Source organism: Mytilus trossulus, chromosome 9 (genome assembly GCF_036588685.1).
Source record: "Mytilus trossulus isolate FHL-02 chromosome 9, PNRI_Mtr1.1.1.hap1, whole genome shotgun sequence".
Classification (NCBI taxonomy): Eukaryota; Metazoa; Mollusca; class Bivalvia; order Mytilida; family Mytilidae; genus Mytilus; species Mytilus trossulus.
The window spans coordinates 38,231,305-38,254,469 of record NC_086381.1 but is presented as its reverse complement, the minus strand read 5'-3'; the positions used below and the strand labels follow the sequence as shown (position 1 = coordinate 38,254,469).

At 32.9% G+C, this 23,165-nt stretch overlaps 2 protein-coding genes across 2 annotated transcripts in view; both read right to left on the bottom strand.

Annotated features, from left to right (window-relative positions):
* The window catches only part of LOC134684599 (heat shock 70 kDa protein 12A-like), a 57,781-nt gene extending 45,384 nt beyond the window's left edge, over nt 1-12,397 (bottom strand). Inside the window, exon 1 of the mRNA XM_063543898.1 lies at nt 12,254-12,397. Within this exon, the coding sequence (XP_063399968.1) occupies nt 12,254-12,397 (144 nt within the window). The remainder of the gene's footprint in view (nt 1-12,253) is intronic.
* A 330-nt stretch (nt 12,398-12,727) lies between these two features.
* Nucleotides 12,728-22,917, bottom strand: LOC134684598 (heat shock 70 kDa protein 12A-like). The gene is made up of 5 exons (XM_063543897.1): nt 22,609-22,917; nt 21,582-21,800; nt 20,026-20,173; nt 16,247-16,588; nt 12,728-12,855 (listed from the first exon to the last, which is right to left on the bottom strand). Exons 1-5 carry the CDS (start codon nt 22,915-22,917, stop codon nt 12,728-12,730), a joined length of 1,146 nt encoding a protein of 381 aa, XP_063399967.1.
* Nucleotides 22,918-23,165: the final 248 nt, after the last annotated feature.

The following is a 23,165-nucleotide window of genomic DNA, read 5'->3' as shown; positions in this document are numbered from 1 at the left end:
TAACTGACCACGATTTTGCCATTAATAACATAGTAATTGATTACATAATGATTGCATGACTAAAGTATTGCATTCATTTCAAGGGTTAATCTTGTATCTATCAGTATATACCTCTTTTATTAGTTCATATGCAGTAATAAGAAATAACAGCATTTTTTTAAAGGTTGGAAATTGGAAGTTAAAATCTTTGTAAAAGATGGACGAAAGATACCAAAGGGACAGTCAAACTCATAAATATAAAACAAACTGACAACGCCATGGCTAAAACTGAAAAAAGAAAAACAGAAAAACAACAGTACACATGACACTACATAGAAAACTAAAGAATAAACAACACGAACCCTACCAAAACTAGAGGTGATGTGCTACCTTCAATGTAGACAATCAAGTTTAAGTTTTAAAAACTCCGAAGAAAATTTAAAACAGAAAATCACAAATCCAATTGCAAAATCAAATGACAGAACACATAAATCGAATGGACAACAACTGTGTCATTCCTGACTTGCTATAGGCATTTCCAAATGTAGAAAATAGTGTATTGAACCTGGTTTTATAGCGCTAAACCTCTCACTTGTATGACAGGTGCATCACATTTCATAATATCAACATTGATGCGTGAACAAAACAGACATGATAGGTCAAATTGTCAATATATTGGTACAGCAGTCATCACTGTTTCATAATCTGTAATCAAATAATTATTTAACACAGAAGCACAAAAATCATCCATCTAACACAGCAACCACATATACATTGCTTCGCGTGTCTGACGTCAGAAAATGAAAACGTCACACAGGACGAAACACAAAACTATAGGCTCTAAAGAGCCTGTGTCGCTCACCTTGGTCTTTGTGCATATTAAACAAAGAAACATGAGGAAATTGTGATGTGGGTTTGGTGATGTGTTTGTAGATCTTACTTCACTAAGTATTCTTGCTGTTTACAGTTATCTCTATCTATAAATAATTAGGCACAGAATTGACAGCTAAAAAATTTAATAAACTTCTAAAAATTGTTAAAAATTTACTTTAAAGGGCAATAAATCCTTAAGGGGTCAATTGACCACTTTGTCCATGTTGACTTATTTGTAAATATTACTCTACTGTACATTATTGCTGTTTACAGTTTATCTCTTTCTATAATAATATTCAAGATAATAGCCAAAAACCTGCAAAAGTTTCTTAAAATCACCAATTTAGGGACAGCAACCCAACAAAAGTAATGTCTGAAAATTCCAGGGCAGATAGATCTTGACCTAATGAACAATTTTACCCACAGCAGATTTCCTCTAACTGCTTTGGTTTCAGAGATATTAACCAAAACCTGCAGATTAAATTTTACAATTTTATATGATAATCCGCTACATCCGGTGAAGTAAAAGTCTCTTCCAGTCTTATATGAAGACTTCTTTTACCCTCATTTCAAAAATATAAAGTTTCTAATTTGTTTTGCCTTTAAACCAGGAGATAAGTGGCCACTTCCGGTTGATCGAAAGTAATTTCTAGTCTTGAGTGGTAAGGAAATGTATTTAAATTACAAATAATATTTATTCCAAGTACTTTTTTATAAAAAAAAAGTGCAAATATGGATACTTCCTGTTTTTCCCAAGGTAACTTGTCATTTTTCAAGGTCATATGTCCCCCATCCTTTTGTGAAAGGTCATATGGCTTTATAATGAGCCAAATTTAAGTAAAAGTCAATTTACATTATGATTAGACATTTCAGGGGCACTAACTCCTATAAGATGTTATTATATTGTTTCACAAAAAATATAGCATTTCTTCTTACAATAAAGCAAACATTTTGCACATGTTCTTTTCTATATATCTTTTAAATTAGTGGGGGAAATGCTTAAACAAGAAAAAGCCACAATTGAGAACTTGACCTTGAGCTTTGAGCTTGTTCGGACCAAGGTGCCACAAATACCAAAAAAATACATTAATATCACATAACGGGTTATACGTTAATATCACATACTGAAGGTAGATAACTCCTGTCAAATCAGCCAAAATTTCCTGAGGTTTTAACGAACAGTTTGTAAGAGAAATTTGTCGATATCTCTTTTTTTTATTACGAAAAATATATGATAAAAAGTGAATAGGGAGATAACTTTTAAAAAGAAAATGGTTCGGCAAAGCAGGTTGACATTTGAATTCACATAAAATATACGATGCAATACAAGAAATTTCTTAGCGACAAATTGCGAAACAAACATTTATCGCAAGAACAAAATTTGGTGGAGGAAGACAAATATTTAAAAAGCAATTGTTCAGAGAAAAATTGAAGGTCTTTCCACAGTTCTTGAAAAAAATCGAGTTCCGGTTGGCTCAATATTTAAATTGGCATCAAATCATAAGTTTCTTAATACTGATATGATACATATTTTTTTTCTATATATTTTTGAGTGAAATAAGAGAGATAATGTGCTACTTTCGGTGAAGTTAATGTCACTTGTCTCAAATCATAGCTTCTTTCACACTGATTCTAAAAATAGTTTCTATATTCTTTTGTATGCAGAACAGGAGATGGATTAGGCGTACTTATATATGAAAAAATTGCAAAGGCTGCTTCAGGTTTACTCAAGGTCACTTCCGGTTGTCATTTTTGAAAGTGTTGGAGTAAATGCAAACACAAGCAAAAGTCAAAATTGAGAACTTGGTCTTCACCTTTTACTTCGAACTAAGGGTCTAAAAAAAAATCATTCCAGGTGAATACTGTTAACGGTTTTTGAGTTAAACCGACATAGCGACAAATTTATTTTGTAAAGGTAGATAACTCCTATAAAATTTCATCGAATCCCTTCGATCCAAATATGAAGAAAATTCCTGAGGATGTAACGAACATCTTAATAAAAGAATTTTGTCGATAGTCATTTTGTTACGAAGGTGATGCACACATTTAATAAACAGTGAAAAGGAAGATAACTCTTACAAAGAAAAATGTTCGTCTTAGCAGGGTGAAATTAAAAAGTGCAAAAAATTGTAGTTACGACGCAAGGAACATATCCGATATTATTCGTGAAAAGGTAAATTTTTATAACCGTCAACAAACTCGTCATGGCGTCCGACAAAAATTACGAAGGGTTGATTTCAACTTCACCATTTGGAACTCTTGGTTTAATATCTTACTGGTGAGCAGCAACCATCTATCAAGAAAATCATGATAGGAAATGCAAGCACGGGAATATCGCATCAATTGGGAGATATATACCCCGTATGCAGGTGCTGATGTGATGTTGCTTCTTAGAAATGGAAAGTTCCTAATTGGAAAACTGAAATCATCGCATATTGCGAACCAAATATTTATCGCAAGAATAAAATTAGTCGGAAAACATTAATAAAAATCAGAACAAATACAAATGGTCTTTCAACAGAACAGTGAAAAGACCTAATAATCAGAAGAAATACATTATAGGTCTTTCCACAGAAAATGGAAAGACTTACAAATAATCAAAAAATCAACTGTTCAGAGAGTGTCTTTCGGAAGCGCAGTAACTGTCCAAGAAACTGAAAGAAATCAAAGCAACATCTTGCGAAACCACTTTACCACAGGAAAAGATTTGTCAGAAGAAGAAAAAAAAAACAATTATAAGAACTTTCAACGGACCGGGTCAATAAAAAAGATCCCCTTAACAAAACATATTTTATTCAGTCTATCAAATCATATATATTTACTTACTTTTTTATATAAATCCAGTTTAAAACGTCTAAACATATAGAAATCATTGGCTCCTTCTTTTACCAATTCGGCATATTTATTTTCTGCTGTGTATCCAAATTTAATCAGCTCTGAGTATCCATCTTTATAAAGTAACACACTGGTGGGAGTTTTCATTGTTGTGAGATTAGATTGTCCGGAATACCATGGTTTATTGCAAGTTATTTTGATTTCGTTTTTCTCAAAATCTATGTCCTCTTTTTTTGCGTATGCATATGCTGAATAAGTAGTCCCAATATCAAATGCTACGACATATTCATAATCTGGATAAAGCATTGTTGTTATTATGAGGGTATCACTGCAAAAAGTAAAGAAAGGACTTTTATCAAATGAAAACAAAATATTTAAATATCACATTACAATCCTACATTGAAGATCAAAATTCCATCTAGCTGTCAGATCTTAAAATAGTTATAAAAGTTAAACATCGTTTTTGAATTCCCACATTCGTTTCATTTTTAATCAAATTTAAGCTTTTGCAATTAGTGATGATCTTCAAATCTGTATTCATATCTCAAAACAATGTAGGTACCATCGATATTTTAATTGGAAATTTAGCTTTCTAGACACACAACCGAATTTATCATTTAGTTTTATTATGAAAAGTTCTAACAGAGTGTGGTATTTCTTTCGCAAATATACATGTAGGTTAACATCTGAATGATAAAAATGTCAAATGAGTAACATGTATAAAAAACAAAATGAACGTTAAATTATTTTTCTGTAATTAAGATGTAACGGATAGTATTCATGTAAGAAACGTAAGTATTACAACTTTAAAGAATCAAATGAGTACTAAGCTTTTAAGAAATTTGACACGTATTAGGCCATATTCACACCAAACGCCGTGTACAGTAAACATTTTTACAATTAGTTTAATGTAATGGACACTATTTTAACATTAAATATGTTCACATCTATACACCTTGTTTAATAACCTGTACATTAGAGTTGTTTACACTTGTAAACTATTTGTCATTTAAATGTTCATTACGTAGAACCGAATGCAAAGATTTTGATCTATTTTAGTAGTCCGACAAGACCGTACAACAAACTCCACACCAAATGTAGTGGAATATACAAACAATGACAATGTAAATATAAGCACAAGCATTTAAAGGATTAAGAAGATTAACAGATGTAATATAGAAATTACGATAGATTAAAAGATATAAGTGGCCGTTCGTGTCACTGGTGGTATGCACATACCGTTTGCAATTTTAAACGCGTTGGTTTTTACTTTCAATGCGTTGGTTTTAATTATCAACGCGTTAGTTTTCAATTTCAACGCGTTGTTTGAAAGCGGCAAATATAATTCCGGGTTTTATCAATTCGGTGAAACGGCTTTCGTCGCTGTTTGGGATTCGTCTTTCAATTTCCTCCATTTTATGCTCAAGTTTATATTGACGAAAAGTTCCGGCTTCGCTAGTACAGGAATTACTTTCATGACGACAATTATAACATGAATAGCAGGACAAATCGCTAAATTAAACATTCCGTGAACTGGTATTAAGTGTTATAATATTGGTAATTGCACCTTTTAGTTACTGAAGTGACGACTTTAAATGATCTATGTCGGAGTACTTCCGTTACATAAATTCCAATTCGCATCTTACATTTATTGGTGTCTCCAATTTGTCTTTGCAAAATTCAAAATTCTTTTAAATAACTCGTCAAAAGCTATATACGATTAATAAAAATAGCAAAATTTAACCTGTGTCGAACAGTTTATTCCCGGGCGGAGTCTTCAGCAACATGCACTATTCTTTTTTCAGCATCATTATTAAAGCATATGTTACGTCGGAAATTATAGCGTCTTTGGGATTTTAGACGTTTTCAGACGTTTGGACAAATTGGCTACCGTTTTTATAATGTATGGAAGCAGTTTATTCTTTTAAAACCCAAATATGTAGTTAATAAGAAAAGAATCTTGGCATTTTTTACTCTTCGTGATCTAATTTTTGTTTTGATGAATTATAACAAATACGCGTTAACTGCTTTGAAAAATGAAATAACAACTTGGACAAAATACTACCGTTTGAAAAACGACTGTGTAGAGAAGATGTTATTGAATCCGCAATATTTGAACTCTCATGAGGCAAGTATTTGTACTATGGTAGATATTATTATAATTGTCTTACTCTTTTTATTCATTTTCTGCTATATCTACTTTCAGTCGTTGAGTTAACGAAAAGCGTCGGACAGTTTTCTTATTCCAGCTTAATATGCAGCCACCCAGTCAAATGACATTTGGTAAAATAACGACTTAAACGCTACAAAGAATCGACACATGTCGTTGTTCCTGCCCAGAATCAATAAGATCAGAGAATAAAAAATAGGATCATTATACATAAGAGTTAAAACAGTTTTTCATCAATGTAACGTTGGACATCCGTTTTTTCACATAAATTTCTTATTTTAATCCTCAAACATACTAGATATTACTTTGAATATGATCAAGAGCTGTAAAAACATAATTCAAAACATATATTGAATAAGGTTTAATATTGGATCGTGTTTTCTAACATTTTTATTTTTTGTTTGCGGACGAAATTGTGCAGATTCTGTTTTAAATCCTAGGGGTTGTAGGAACATCGTGGCCAACGTTTAAAAGTAGAAATAGAGCAATCAATACTTCAATTTACCTTTTTTACAAGAAGCCATATAATTTGCGTTTGTGTATAGGGACATAGAAAGAATAGCTTGCCTTGGTAGGACAGGTTCAGTTCTCAAGTATTTTTCCTAACAATTTCAGTCCTCTAATAATTTCACAGATCAAGTTTAAATCGATCATGTATACAAGAGGTACAATCAAAATCACGTGATGGATATACACACAACGAAAGTAACAGTCGAACTCGCCGCTTGAAAGGTTAGTAGTTGCATTTTCTTGTTTATGTCAAATACATTTTGATTAATAAGTAAGCACACCGAATGTCGGATAGTATGAAGTTTTAAAATACACAATTGTTTTTGCTAAAAAGCGGGCAGTTATTGCAAACACTTCGACACAGTTCCAAATTTTCGACGATTTTTTGTGTCGAAGTGTTATCATTAACTGCACGCTGTCCAGCTAGGATAATTGTGTATTTCAAAACTAAATAGTATCCGACCTTCGGTGCACTACCTTATTTATTAAATTTTATTGACAAAAAACAAGTAAATACGACTCCTTATCTTTCAAGCGGTCTGCTCGACTGCTACTTCCGGTGTGTGTATATCCATCACGTGATTTTAATTGTACCCCTTGGTATAGCTAGACAGCTCATACCAAAAACTTCCAATTAATGCAGGGGTCTATAAAATAAATTAGTTTCTCACTGAAGGTATCCAAAGAAGCTTACCAAATATTTTGCGACGATGCAAATATCAAACTTAACTATATATAAATAGAAATCTTCAACCAATGAATTCAAATTGCAAAAGCTATCCAATAAACAAATATATACTTATTAAGCGTCATGTAAATTAACAATAAAATGTATACATTAAATATCAAATTCTGAGTTTTACCAAGGGAGCTAATATTTAAATGATAACACTGTCTGCCACGCAATATTTCGGGGACTCTCTCTCTGGTATCTGTTCTCCCTCTTTTATAGCTGACTATGCAGGGGCTTTTCTAATTATTGGGGGCATTATGATGACCTATAGTTGTTAATTTCTGTGTCATTTAGTCTCTTTCCAATCATAAAACATATTCTTTTATAAATAGCGATGTCGTTATAACGACATAATGATGTCGTTATTACGACATGATATGTCGAAATTACGACATAGTGATGTCGTTAATACGACACGATATGTCGAAATAACGACATAGCTATGTCGTTATAACGACATGTTATGTCGAAATTACGACATAGCAATGTCGTAAGAACGACATGTTATGTCGAAATTACGACATGGTATGTCGCAATTACGACATAAAATATTTTTTTGAATGGTCCTTATCGGCTTCCGTTAATTGTAAAGTGTACTGATATGAATAGTCTTTTACTGGGAAATGTTTGAAATATAATAATTGATGCTAAAGTAAATATTTTAATCACAGACAGGATAAGTCGGTAAAACGAAATGTTCTAGTCTAATTGAAATTTAAAGTGTGCATGAACTCTCGAGTAATTTTATTCATAAAAGAAGTGTCCGTGTATCATCGTAAAGGTGTCCGTGTTACATTCGTTAATATACTGTTTTTCAATAGCTCTGCTGAGGGCAAAGTCGTACAAGAGATAATATTATTCATTGATATATTGTTATTATACAAATTGTAGACAAAACAATGGGTTTAAAATCCTCAATAAATAATTTATTAAGCCTAAGGATAAACCATAAACAATTGCATATTATGATGTCAACAAAGGTTATAGGTCTTTTCTTACCAGTTTATACCGATTAACTCTTGACAAATAATGTTTTAAATTCTTATATTAACATTTAAAGTTTTTAAATTTCATCATGTATATCTATTATATGGTCATTTTATAAACTGTTTTCAAGAGTATGAATTAATTTTATTATAGATAATAAGGATGTTCCCGTCCCTGGCGTATAACCTTGGCCGTATTTTTTCACAGCTTTTTGGAACTGTTGATCCTCGGTAATCTTCAACTTTATACTTATTTTGGCTTTCAAATCTTTTCCTCTAGGCGTCGCTGGTTAGTCTTGTTTTGACGTGGCGCGCGTCTGGTGTATTATATTTTTTAACTTGGTATCTTTTGTTGGCTTTTATTCATTTGTTTTTCTGTCCTGTATTTTCTCCCATTTATTTGTTTTGTAGTTCTGTCATGTAATGTTGTCATTTTAATGTTATAATTAACACCGTCGTTGGCAATCATACCACATTTTCATTTTTATATACTGTGCATTTCGGGTGATTATCCGTAGAAATGTCACTATATAAAGGTTCGTCAAGTTGAAAGGACTTAAACGAAATATGTCCCGATTTGTAAATAAACCTGCTTCATTGAAGATAATATAAATTGATTCTAAAACCTCAATAAAGAGGAGATTCCTACAAATATGCGCCTAAGTCATCGCATGGTCATGTTTTGATAACACTGTATGTCATAAACGATGTTTTCTACAGATGTATTTTCATATTTCCAAGTTTCAATCTTCATTATGAGTACACAATATCTAAATTTGAACAAATCTCTCTTGTGACTAAAATATAGAGCTATTTTACAAGACTTGATGCATGTCGACTGTTTCTTTCCATTTGTCAGTTTGTAACTTATTGCATCATCTACCCAAAAGATATATATATCAGATTATAAAAAGCATGCCACTAATTGAGATGTTTTCGTGGAATATTAACCAAGAAGATTTTTACATTATAATTACTGTCCATGTTTACAGGACACAGTTCCTGACTTAAAAGTTCAAGTTAAACACATATGTGCCTTTTATTCATATAGTCAGTCCACTTCTATGTCTTACAAATAATCGATTTGATCTTATGTTATTTGGTCTACACCACAAGCGAACCATAATTCTACAATTTATTGTTTCCGACATTCTACCTTATGTGTTATAAAAGGGATAAGACGAACGTAAGAAAATACAATCACATATAAACATTTATTTACTTACGTTTTCCTTTATAATCCTGTTTTAATCCATTCACACGAAAATACTACAAATACTATCACATTAATCAAAGTTTCTAGTTTGAGCAAATCAAGCGCCGATCATTAACGATTTTTCAAAATTAATCAGTACTAATTTATATACATATACAAACATATTATGACATGAAATATTCGTATCGGGGTTGCCTCTCAGTATGATATTTTAAATATTCATATATCTACAGTAGGTGTTCAATTCATACACACGTTGATCTTTAATTGGCTGATAGACGAATCATTTGTTCTCAATGTGTATAAAAATAATCAATGCCTAATAAAATAATGTACTATTAAAGAATAAGAAGCTTCATGTATGTCAATATAACCAAATAAACCTCTCATAGATAAAGACTTTCGCCTTTAAAGACTTATCAATCACGTCTGAAAAGAAAAGCGTCAAAAAGACAAAAAACATCTTGTAGAGCATTGAGGACCATATATTCCTAAAAGTTTCGCTAAATACAGCAAAGGTGATCTATCTACAAAAGGATAAAAAAAGTTTGAATTGCTCACATTTTGCTGATAAGAATTTACACCATTCTTATATTGTTTTCGATATAATAGACAAAAACTCAAAATACGTATAATTTCATTAAAGGCCAAATACAGAAAAAATAGTTAATAATCGATAGATTTATTTAAACGTTCTCTCAAAACTGGCTTTCGATAAGAAGAGGGAAAAAAGGAGGAATTAAGTACAAAAGCTATATTAATTAAACTAATAACTCATCATGAGATTGACCATCACATATACCCCCGATGAATTAAATACGTGTTTGAATGCCAAACTGTGTACATTATATATCAAAACCATTTTTTTTAAGATTAAGTGATATGAGTTTTACAGCATATCACTCCTTTTAAAGATATCATCAAAATAACAATACTGGTCTATTGCAAGCTACTGACATTAAGTCCAATTTTCATTTAATAAAATATTATCATACAAAAAGTCCGCTTTAAATGCCTGGATAACTATGTAAATGGTTTCCAACAGCGTTTCGCGCCATTGACATATGATTGTAAGTCGCAATACCTAACTGACCCCCCTGTTCTGTTCACTTATCGCTACATTGACGGTGCGACGCTATAGATAGAACGGCGGACCATTTTAGTCGCAATACTAGCAACGGGGCATTTTACCTTTACGAGAAGCAGATATCGTTATTTAGAATTATCATCTGCATGGTAGCATGTATACACATGCGAGAACTGGGTATTTAAAACGTTCCAAACAAATCATTATTGCTGTTGTGAAAATATATTCCGCCTTTTGTTATATGCTATAATAAAAGTAAAGGTACTTTGAATGGTGTTACTTATCTGAATTGAATTAATAAAGCAATGAACATCATGGTTTTGTATTCAGTAAACGAATAATCAACCGTTTTTATTAGATTATAAAACAGACTGTATTCAGTTTGTAAATAAGGGTTAATTGTGATACAAATTAAGTTTGGCAAAGGCTGAATGTATTTTTAAAATTTTGCATAGGTTGAAAAAAATCATACAAGATCAAGTTTATTTCAATTTAAAAACACAAACCATTAAACTCCTACAAATCGTAATTGTTGTATATGACTGTCTTATTTGTTCAATGGATTCTTTTCATATCTAAACGGCATGAAATAGGATGTGCTAATTTAGAGTCCTTGTATTTTGTAGGCCGTAGGAAAACAATAGTATTTAAGTTTTAGAAACTGTAAGACAAAATATTACAAATAAATGCTTGATAAGAAATGATATGTACAACAAATGCTTATCTAAAAGTGTGTTTAAATGTTTGTTATATCTGTGAATAAATGTATGGACAAAAAATAAAGGACAATTGCAAATATACATTATTTGATTGGAATCGGTTTATAAATAGACTATCGTGTATAAGTTTGTTTTGCATACCACCTACATTTCAATCTATCAAGAGTGTCTTAAAAAAGAAGAAGAGGAAAGCCAAAAACAAAAGCAATCATATACATCCTCAGTAAACTGTCAAGAGCGAACCGGTTGCAGAAAAGTACACTTAAAGTTGTCGTGATACTAGAAATCTAATATCTTTTCATCTCGGCTTCCATGGTTAGCAAGTAGTCTTTAACTTATCAGTATGCTCTGTGTAACAGGTTGCATCACTACAATTAAAGACCTCGCTTTTTATTTTTATCTTGTAATATAGCAATCGTAGTAACGACATTTGTTCATCTTTCGGAGTTTAAAAAACTCTTAAGAAATTATAAAAACATTTTTACTGCTTGTAAAATGTTTCCATTAAACTTAATGTACAGTAATAGTTTTAGCTCAATAGTATGGAACGCTGTAACTGTTTTATAATGTTAATGTGTCATGTGTTGTCTCGCTTTGTTGTAACGTACCTGTTATTTCTTCTTTGTTTTTTATGATATTTGTACATGCATGTGCCTTTATTTTCTCACGTAGCATCTCTGCGTTATGTCAAATTAATTATTTGTTTTTTCAAACAATTTTGTGATATTTATTTTCTTCTCGTTGTGATGTGCAATAGACATCCCGGGTGTACAATGATACAATTGTTTAAATATTTTTTTAAATAATCAAGTTAAGCAAATAATTTTATTATTCAAAACGCATAACCTTTTTCTCCAGATGTTTTAGAAAAAATATTTACTTTGTTATTTAGAATTTACTAAATACGACAGTGTTTAAAACTGGTCTTTCATTTTAGTTGGTGTTTTATTTATTATACCAAGTAATGTCAATTTTTTAAAAACACTCTTTCTGTGTATTTTGGGTTATTTTTCGTGTAGGCACATAATGATAGAACACAAGATTTCTTATATTTGTGATAGATGTTTTACGACAGCGGTTTGTGCAGCCCTTTCGTTGTGCTTGTCATCGTGTTGAATTAAGTCTGGTGAATGTCCCAAAATTACCGCTCCTTTAATAATACACAGATCTGCCTCATGTGGAACAATAACTTTGTTACTTGGAAATCCTTTTCGAACGGCCTCTTGTATACATCTTGAATCTGCAAATCCTCCGACTAGAAGAATTTTTGTCAGCCTTGGATTTTTCATCTTGAATAGAATGTTCATGATGAGTTTGCATATTTTCTCAATTATTGGCTGAAATAGTCGTTCTCTAATCAAGTTTGAACTTATGTACACCCAATCGTTTTTTATGGTAATTTTGTCACCATGTGGTCCTAAGTGGAGTATTTGTTCCATTTTTTCTTGATTTATTTCCTCACGTATAATATGAAGAAAAACATATGGTAATCTAATCGAAATTTTATTTTCTTCAAATGGATCAACACATTTCATTGCTGCTTCGAAATCTCTTTGGATGATAAAGCATTCTTTAGGATATCTACGCTTTATGTCTTTCAAAAAGGAATTACCAACGATTTAACTCAGTTCCTGAACTAAACTTTGATTAATCAAATTTCCCCCGCAGTCTGCACCTGTTGGGCGATGAATTTCTCTCAAAAAACCATTTCCTAATGTTTCATTAACGGCAATATCAACCTTCCCACCTAAAAAGAATTAAATTAAGATTAAGCTAACACTTGAATCGGCAATATGTTATGAATTTGAACCAAAATGAAATAATGTTAAATGCGTGAAAGAATCTCTATTGCAAAATGAGTCAATTAATAATAAATTTAATGCAATCAGCAGGATTAATGAGAAAAAAATTGAGGTATTGATATTGATTTATATCTGATATTTAATTATGTACATGCAGAGGAAACTTTGAATGCCTGTCGATTTTCTTTTACTGAGGTCTCTTGGCAAAACAAAATAGAAAGGCAAACCTTCGTAAACTTATTCAAATTGTGTAAAATATACCATAAACAGAGAAAGAGGGGCCCCCGGAGGTTAAAGGTCTTTAGATAATTCAGTTGTTAGCTTAGACAACAAAGACCCAAAGTACTTCATTATATTAATAGTCTTATAGTCCGGCCGATTGGTGCAGATATAGAGCAAAATTGCTCACTTGATGAGGAAAGCATGAAACTTTGCATAGTAGTTCTTGGTTATATACCCTTTGATTTCAGCTATGGACCCACTCTGAAAAATACAATATGGCTGCCATTTTCAAGATGGCGGAAAAACGATAAAAAATTCAAGATTGTCCTTAAGGTATTCTATATAATTTCGGAAATTAAAGTAATGATTCTTTAAAAATGGACTTCATGTTCTTGAATTTGTTATCAATCAATTTAAAAGTATAAAATACATAATTTGTTTATTCCTATAAGACATAAGTTCCAAATACAGCTGCATATACATAAACAAATAGTGAAATTCAAAATGTTAATCAATATGTTACATGTTATTGTAATTGTTCCTTAAAATCTTTCAGTTTTAATGGTTGGAATGAAATAGGTTTAAACGAGTCGATTGACGTTAATAAAGATCGGTTAAATGTGGTGGAATAGGAGGTAACTCATCTGAACTTTAAGGCAGTGCCGAGGGCACCTTGTCTCGTGTCTCATCAATGCCATGTCTTACGTCACTTATCGCGTTTTCACCTTTCTTCAGGCGGATTAGACGATTGCCATCATCTAAAATGGTTAAGTGGCAACTATTTCCTTTTCCAACTACGTGCGTAACCAACTTGCAACTATTCAGCGAGCATGGTCCTAAAATGCACTCCTGATCTACACTTTTATTAGTTTTAATGGTAACAATCATGTTTGAATTTGGCGGAACTGTGATGGTTCGATTTATGCAAACTAGCTGAGTAAAATCTCGTTTCCACTATTAACAAATGGCACATTTATCACTTTATTGTTGTTGGAACTAGTAATTGTGGGAGTACTCAGGTTTATCACTGCGCTCAGTGCGTCCAAAATAACTAGCTTAAGTATAACATCGTATGGTAATGGCTCTTTGCACACATCTCATTGTATGTTTACTCTATTAATGTGTAGAGTCATTCCTTATAATCTTCCCAATAACAAGCTGTTAACCCAAACAACGTAGCGTTACGTTTCCCAAATCTCCATTTTCTGACGGAATTATTTCGCATTAATCTTATCATTGCAGCATTGTCCACAATCATGCTCACATTCTGGTCATGTATAGTACCTCGTACTACTAAGCTCTTTCAAATGGTTCCCGATGACAATATTGGACGAGGCAGTGGGCCTCTGGTCGATTTTGTGATGAGGTGATGTTTCATGGCCAATAGACTTTGAAATCTGAGTTGTCCTACTGGCTCGACCTTTTGCTTCATTGTTGAGATTACACTTTGATTTGTTCCGTATCCTGGTGAAGGTGATCGTTGTCTGAAATATTCGGGATTTCTGGAGTTTGTCCGTGGAGATACTAACCGTTGTCTTTAGGGACTATATGATCTCTAGCTTAGTGGGGGTATTGCTGATCGATAGGCATTTAGCTTGGGTGTACTTCTATCTGCCGATTTTACCGCGATTGTATTGCTCAAGAGATCTTTCACGTGTATAATGATCAGGTGATTTCTATTGAACTGGTGACCTTCCATGAGTATTGATCAAAAGAACCGAAATTATATTAATCGGCAATCACATCAGCTAGTTTTGTGATAATTTGTGTGAGGTTATGCAACTCATAATCCAAATGGGCTGCTCAAATTTTCTTTATCGGTCGGTGATACTGTGCCATCAGCAAAGTAGACTTATCGATGGTCACCATTGACATAATTTATCCATATATCGACATCTGGTTTGCTTTTGAGGTTTTCAATTGTTTAAACGCCTTGATTAATGTTTCTGGGTTCCTCTCTATTACATGCCTTGAAGAATCTTTGTCTTAACATCCTCGACGGAATGGTTTGCTTCCAATCTGGTTTGCTCGTCTTTCTTGCTGAAGCGCTGCCCCAAATGAATGCTTTTTTAAGGCTTTGGAATCATCATCAGTGTTTACCTTGCGAGCGTACTTATAGCCAACATCAGCTTACATATATGTTTCCTGATTTCCCATTGTTATCAACCGTCAGTTCGTTCAAATTGGTAAATGAACACATCCCAAGTGATGGTTCCTCTTCAAATGAGTTTTTGCATTTTTGGCAGCTTTGGGCTTCGGCTCTGCTTCCTTGCACAAAGATTTTCTTGCCATCGGGTATATTCTCTCTCCAGTGAGGAGTCTGAAGAAGAGCGAATGCCACACTCTTTTTGTTTGCTCTGCCCTTTCCTGGATGGATTAATAGAGTCAGGTTGCTGTTATGGAAAGCATGTAAGAGCTTTAAAAGCGGACTAGGTTGTCATAATTGTAGTGATATATGTAGATTTGCCATTGACTCGACTCGACGGGGATGATACCGTAAGAAGGCACTGCATTCATCATTGGAGAAACAAGATAGAATCCACTGGCAGCCAATTGTTTCTGTAATTGTGTGCTGATCTGAACCAAATATTATTGACTCATAGTAGATGATTAGTGTGCGTAAGAAGACACATGAGCCTATTGCTGGTATTCTTTATCATTACTAGAAATTTATATTATGTTCTTAAATGGAGATTGTTGTTGAATTATAATTTGAACTGTCTCATGCAGGGCCAAGGGCCCTGACATAGGACTTTTGACTTAAGGTGAAGACACCTTCAACAGAGTTGGGGCGGTTGATGGTTCATGCGAACTACAATTGGGGAAAGACCAACGTCATGGATTTTGTTGTGTAGTTTTGGTAAACTTGCGTTGTACTGGCTAAGGTCAAATTTTGGCTTAGATGATTTGTCCATTGCAGAAATATTAACTATTTCGATTTCCACTGATTCATTTACAACAGATACCAGTTGTTGGGAGGTATCCTGCTGTTCAAATGCACTTTTAAATTGAAATGTGTCCCCTTTCTCAGTTGTTGTCAGCTTGTTCATTCGTCTCACCACAACATTGCATATTTTATTGGTCTGACCATCAATTCCGCCAAGCAATTATTACCAGCCTTGTGGTCTATCCTGTCTTCAAACTGCTGAAGATGCTGAGATATTGCTTTCATCTGTTTGTTATTAATATGCAGTGTCTTTTTCTGTTCAGCTTGAAACGTAATGAGACCAACATATATTTTATATATTTGCGCTTCGCTCTGTTTTATATTGCGGTACATCTCAGCTGTTCTTTGAGCATTTGATTTTCTATCTTCTAAATATTCTTGGTTCAATGGTTTAATAGTAATTTCTGAGCTGTCCCCTGTTAAAGCGTCTTCAGCTGTGGGTTTCTTCACATCCCCAAGTGATTCAGTTTCTTCCATTTCAATGTTATTGTCCTTTTTGTCATCAATTCCTGCCATTTCAATGATAAGTGTTTAACTGATTTTTAATTCACAGTTTAATGTGTCAAATTGCAAACTATTGCGAACCAAGAGATAGGATATAGACGGAATAATATATTAAGGCAAATAAATACCAAATCACAGCTTTTATGTGTGACCAAGACATCAAATAGTGCAGCTTTTAATGAAAGCTACTACTGCAGATTTTAATGAAAGCTGCTACTACTACAGCTTTTTATGAAAGCTACTACTTTGTGTACGAAATGACAAGCAAGGCAATATTAGAACTGATAGAACTAAGACAGAACTAGGACAGATACCAAATGCCACTATACATATATGCATCAATAAGAACCTTATATTCAGGTCAATTCCCAATAATGAATATTTGCTCATTTTTCAAGGCGGCCATTTTGAAAATAGCCGCCATTCTGTATTTAAAAAAAAGATCAAAACATAATCTTGCTAAGTACTCCAAATCATTCAAATATGTTGAATTTTGTGCACCAAGCATCAAATCCACTTTGATTTGTTCAATACTGGAAAATACTTTAGAACGTACGGCAGCCATCTTGAAATAAGCCGCCATATTGAATTTTGAGGGTGGGTCCATAGCTAATATTGATCAGTACACAAAAATATACCATCATGCAAAAATTGGTGCTTTCCTCATTATTTGAGCAATTTTTTCACCGATCGGCCGGACTATTACAAATATCAATCATTCTGAATGGACAAGAAGCGGACATGCTACTCTGGGATTGATTTTACTGACGGTCGGTGCAAAATGAAGTATCTTATCTTAGGGAGGGATAAATCCTACTTTGGAAAGGATCACTCTGATTCAAACAAACAATTCTCTAAATCTGACATTATCAAGATGCTTGATTTCTTGACTAACAACATATTTATGCCGTTCGGAGGACATGGTTTTATACAGACTGTCGACATTCCAATGGGAACCAATTGTGCCACTCTTGATTCTTTATTATTATGAAGCTGACTTCATACAGGAACTTCTTAGGAAGAAAGATAAGAAGTTAGCAATACCTTTAACTTTACTTTCTTCTATATAGATGATGTGATCTCCCTAAATTATTCAAAATTTTACGACTATGTTGAACGCATCTGTCCAATTGAATTAGAGATAAGGATACAACAGAAACAGTTAAGTCGGTCTCATATCTTGACTTACATTTAGAAATCGACAATGAGGGTCGGTTGAATACAAAACTTTAAATCGAAAGAGATGATTTCAGCTTTCCAATTGTGAACTTCCCATTTCTAGGTTGCCACATTCCAGAAGCACCTGCATACGATTGACACGATATTCCCGTGCTTGTATTTTATATCATGATTTTCTTGATAGAGGGTTGCTGTACACAAGGAAGCTATAAAACCATTAGGTCCAAATGGTGAAGTTGAAATCATTCTTTCGTTAATTTTACTGAACACATCACGAGAAAGTTGATCGTTATTCTATAACTGTTCCACACATGATATCGGATATGTTCCTTACGTCGTTACTAAAATCCTCTTCTCTTTCATGAATGTGACCTATTGAATAAGACTATTTACCGGATATGCTATAACATCAGAAACACGACGTGTGCCACATGTAGAGCAGGATTCACTTACCCTTCTGGAGCATCTGAGATCACCCCCATTTTTTTGTAGGGTGTGTGTTGCTTATTCTTTAGTTTTCTATGTTGTGTCATATGTACCTTTGTTTGTCTGGTTTTTTTTTTCATTTTTAGCCATGGCGTTGTCAGTTTTCGATTAATGAGTTTGACTGTCCCTCTGGTAATTTGTGTTCCTCTTTTATTAGGCCTGACTACATTAATTACTAGTATTACACCTTGATATACAATGTTAGGTGTCATGGTATAACTGCTAAAGGGCTGCAGTAATTGGTATGTAACTATATATAACACGAACTAAAGAGGCAATTCAGTGAGAACTTCTGTTCAAAAATGCTTGCAGATGTAAATACAGTCAACGACACTTGAAGCCTTACTACGTATATTTCTTTTTTAAAATGAGTTAAATAAATTGAAACCACATTTGGACTTTATAACATGTCAATTGCATTTCCCAAAATAGAATGTAATCACTGAGTCTATTCTTTAAGACTGTTCCCGACAGTGATGGTTTGATTTATAATGGTATTGCTATACTGTTAAGTCATTGACGTTCTCCGCCATTTATAAGTAATACCAGGTAAGACATATTTTATTTATGCATTCAAGAAGTTAACAATAGAGGATTCAAACCATATAGGACTATACTTAAGTGACATGTACCCTAACACTAGCCCTTATCCATACAAATTGCTAAAAATGGCCAAACTCGAAAAACCTAGCTTATTCTAACTATAAAACTGTACTGAACCCTAACAATGAAGTTATACGTCTCTTAGAGTCAACAAAGAGCCATACAAATTGCCAATAAAACAGTATTAAATGCGAGTCCATTTCTATTGTGATATTCCTTATATAAAGTAAGACATATCTAATACTTTGTTCCCTTCACATAAATGCAGAGCGCTGATTATCGACAAAACTATGTATTATAACAATCAAGAAATGATGTCCGTGTCACTCTAGATTTATACGGCTGTTACTCGAATTGATTTTTAGAACATGTAAAATGGCACGTCAAATTGGTAAAAGTCTTAATTCTCTCAGTCATATTTCATGAGATGATTAAAATGTACGTTTAAGACAAACCATATAACGTATTCCAGATACTTAAGGCACTGTTTGTATTTTAAATATTTGTCCAAACATCGATACTGATACTTGGAATGACAACGTAGCCATCCAGGTATACCATTTGTTTTTCTTTTTATTATTTAAAATATATGATCGGGACAAATGATTCAATTTTCCTAATTAATAAGCTTTTTAGCTTATAATGTTGTTACCTTTTGTGCATTCCAGAACTTATGTTTGTGTTATCTTTATAATATCTTGTTACGAAGATTCAACCGTCGTACATTCGTTTGACCATCGCTCTTAAGTTAATGCCATTATAATTTAGTCTGACCACCGAATTTTAGTCCATTCAAATCTGTTTTAGCTCATTCACTCGTATTTTAATCTGACTAGCGTATTTAAATTCAGTCTGAAAATCGTTCTCTAACGTCCCAATCATGTTCATACTTGCAGTTTATATATCTTGAAATGTGGTCAATTTAATTTCGATTTTTTTTTTTATTGTAATCAATGTAATAGTTGTTAGAAAGACGCTTTTTATAGTTACTTAGATTTAATATCCCGGTATCTTTGATGAGTTTATTAAAATATAAAATTGACTGACATGACGATGCGAAAACTCATTGTAGATCGAAAACGTTTGAAACAGTATGAAAATTGACTTTTTGAAGTTTTTTGTTATTATTGTTATAAATGTAGGCATGATGAATGCATATTAATCTGTTACTTACCACCAAGATCAACGACCATGTACTGGGTTACTATTTTTGAAACGCTTATTGCAGTATCACCAATATCTCTACTGTGTACATATTGACAGTAAATTGATGCAGCCTCTGATTCTAAGGCAATAATCAATTGGTTGTCTGGAATCCCGGCCTGCAATATAAAACAACTGTAATGATTCGGTTATATGTATTGTTCGGATTATTTTATAGGAAATCTGTAAATTGGGCGGATCATCTAATCACACTTCCGGGTAACGATTTGTTTTTCAGGACCATACAGTACAGTATTCAAATCTTATGCATCCTTTATAACGCCAATGCGTGGTTACATTTTTCCGCAATATTTAAGAACTGTTTATTTTTTACTTTTGCTTGAAGAGAAAGAGATCATATGCAACTTTGGGCACAGAAAATGTCACTTCCAAACTCATATGATAGTTGTTTATACACCGATTCCAAAAATATATGGTTTTCAAGGAAGGAAATAAGTAAAGGCAACAGTATTATACAGCTGTTTAATAGTCACAAATCGATTAGGCGAAAACAAATACGGGTCATAAACCAAAACCGAAGAATACACATCAACTACACAAAGAAAACAACGGAACAACATAAACAAACCCAAACATATATAGAAAGAGAATTGTTGATAAAAACGGCAATACTCCTCATTTGGTACAGGCCATTTGTGCCTAGCGAAGACTCCCCATGTAATTAATCGAGAATAACACTGACAATTTAAAGCCAAGGTAGAAATTTTGGTGCAAGGTAAAAAAATTAGAACGTCTGAATTCGTTTATTTGAATATCTTATTTTCACACAATTAGCATAGTTTGTGATTTATATTTTTTCTTTCGGATGAATGTGTATTTTTGAAACATTTAATGTGGATTAACAGCTCTTTAAGATGTTGAAGTCGCAATCTTCAATATAATGGGATCCGATTGATTTAGTTATTAAATACAAGTCATTCAACTGATATTTTTGTTCGTTCTTATGTTGTACTGTTATACCACTGTCCCAGATTACAGGAGAGTTGGTATCCCGCTAACATGTTTAAACCCGCCACATTATGTATGAATGTGCTTATTCCAAGCCAAAAGCTTGTAATTCAGTGGTTGTCGTTTGTTTGTGTGTTACATATTTGTTTTTCGTTCATTTTTTGTACATATATTAGGCCAGTAGATTTCTCCTTTGAATTAGGTCACATTGTTATTTCGAGTCATTTTTTGTTTTGGCTGACTATGCGGTATAGGCTTTGTGCATTGTTGAAGGGTGTATGGTGACCTATAGTTGTAAATTTCTGTGTCATTTTGGTCTCTCGTACAGTTGTCTCATTGGCAATCATACCACATCTTCTTTTTTTAAATTGAGAAAAAATGATACATACAACAACCACCCAGTAAATTTAAAACAGATCTGTTGGTCTTACGACGGTACATTACTATTTTACAATTTCAAACTTCTTTAGATTTTCCCCATGATACTGATAAAAGACAAACAATATACGCACAAGTTGATTACAAGGTAAGCAGATGTTTGATATACACAATGTTTACCAAATGAGCACATTTTTTCATGATCTGTTTTGCAGCTTCTGACCATATTGAAGGAACTGTGACCACCCACCGGACTTCTTCACTGCTTATAGTATTGCCACTGTTAGTGATTGATTCTATAAATTCTTTCATAAACGCTGAAATTGCTTTTGAAAATACAGTCTGCACCATCATTCGCCTATCGTTTACATCAAATATGACCATTTCCGATGTAGGATTCTAAATACAAATATTAAAACAAAAATGTTATTATGCTCTTTGTAATAGTTATGTTATATTTATGTTTACTGTTGATATGATGTGAGATGAGTAAAATACGAACGCTTGTTTTAAAAATATAAGAACGTGATCTTTTCAATCAAGCATTATATTACCAAATATGAGAAACCATTGCTTTCTTTTATTCAAATAACCTATTCATATCGACCCTTATAACAGCTAACACGTTTCAATTTCTGATATTAACCTTTGAAAGACCAAATTGAATCCATGTATGCTCATGTTTTTTACGTCAGAAATATCAATCTATAAGAGATTACCAGACCATAACTATCTCTAGGTCTTTACCGGAGTAGAGGAGATTGTCCGTTGTTTTTATTACGGTTTGTACTGTTATATTCATTTGTTTCTGCTTAGTGTTGAAGTAGACTGTTTTAATGAGTTGTCAGTCATCATCATCCTTTCAAATGTTAACATTTTTTCCTTTAAATAAAACTTAACCACCACGCACAATACATACGTTATTCATCTCTACTTGAGGGGTTAGATTTAAGTTCACATTAGTTAGGATTTAATGAGGTCGGATTATCTACTTGCAAGTGCAATATTCAGCATCAGTAGTACTTGACATAATTTGACAACATTTAACCATACTGAAAGTGAATTATCATTTTACTATTTTACTTTTATAAATGATGGACAAAACACATCATTCTCTAGAGCTTTTATATATCTCTCAGCTAGTAAGTGCCCCTTTAACAAAGCCGATTTTTATCAATCAAACAAATATCCTTAATTATGTACTTACATTTTTATATAAAGCCATTTTAAAATTTCTGAAGAAATAAAAATCGTTGACTCCGTCTTTTACACGTTTGTCATAGTTGTACTCTGCTTTATATCCAAATGAATCCAGTTCTCCGTTTTCATCTAGTAAAATACTGGTGGGAGTTTTTATTTTCATATAGTTGTGTTTTCCAACACCCCAAGCTTGATTGCACAAAACGTTTATTTGATTTTTGTCTAAATTGATGTCCTCTTTTTTGGCGTACGCATATGCTGAAGAATTAGTTCCAACATCAATTGCAACGACATACTTATATTCTGGAGATATCATTGCTGTACTTATGGAGTACCGCTGCAGAGAAATAAGAAAGAAATTGTATAAAGTATTTCGATATCACATTTTACCTTGCTTTTTTTCAACTGTCAGACCGTTAAGTGATTAGTATTTGTTAAAACTATGTGAAGATTATCAACTATTTTGAAGATTTGGATGATTTGAAAGAGTTTTTGCACAACAACTGATGCCAGAAGTTGAGAAGAAACTGCTGTTCCTCCTGTTTATGTAAAGATCAGAATTTT

What these genes read in the sequence shown, in the direction of transcription:
- LOC134684598 (XM_063543897.1), bottom strand. Translation starts at nt 22,917, where the DNA reads ATGATATCTCCAGAATATAAGTATGTCGTTGCAATTGATGTTGGAACT. An exon ending in TGAAAAAATGTGCTCATTTG is followed by an intron (nt 20,174 to 21,581) that starts GTAAACATTGTG and finishes TTTATATTGCAG; the next exon opens with GCCGGGATTCCAGACAACCA. An exon ending in CATGGTCGTTGATCTTGGTG is followed by an intron (nt 16,589 to 20,025) that starts GTAAGTAACAGA and finishes TTGAAATGGCAG; the next exon opens with GAATTGATGACAAAAAGGAC.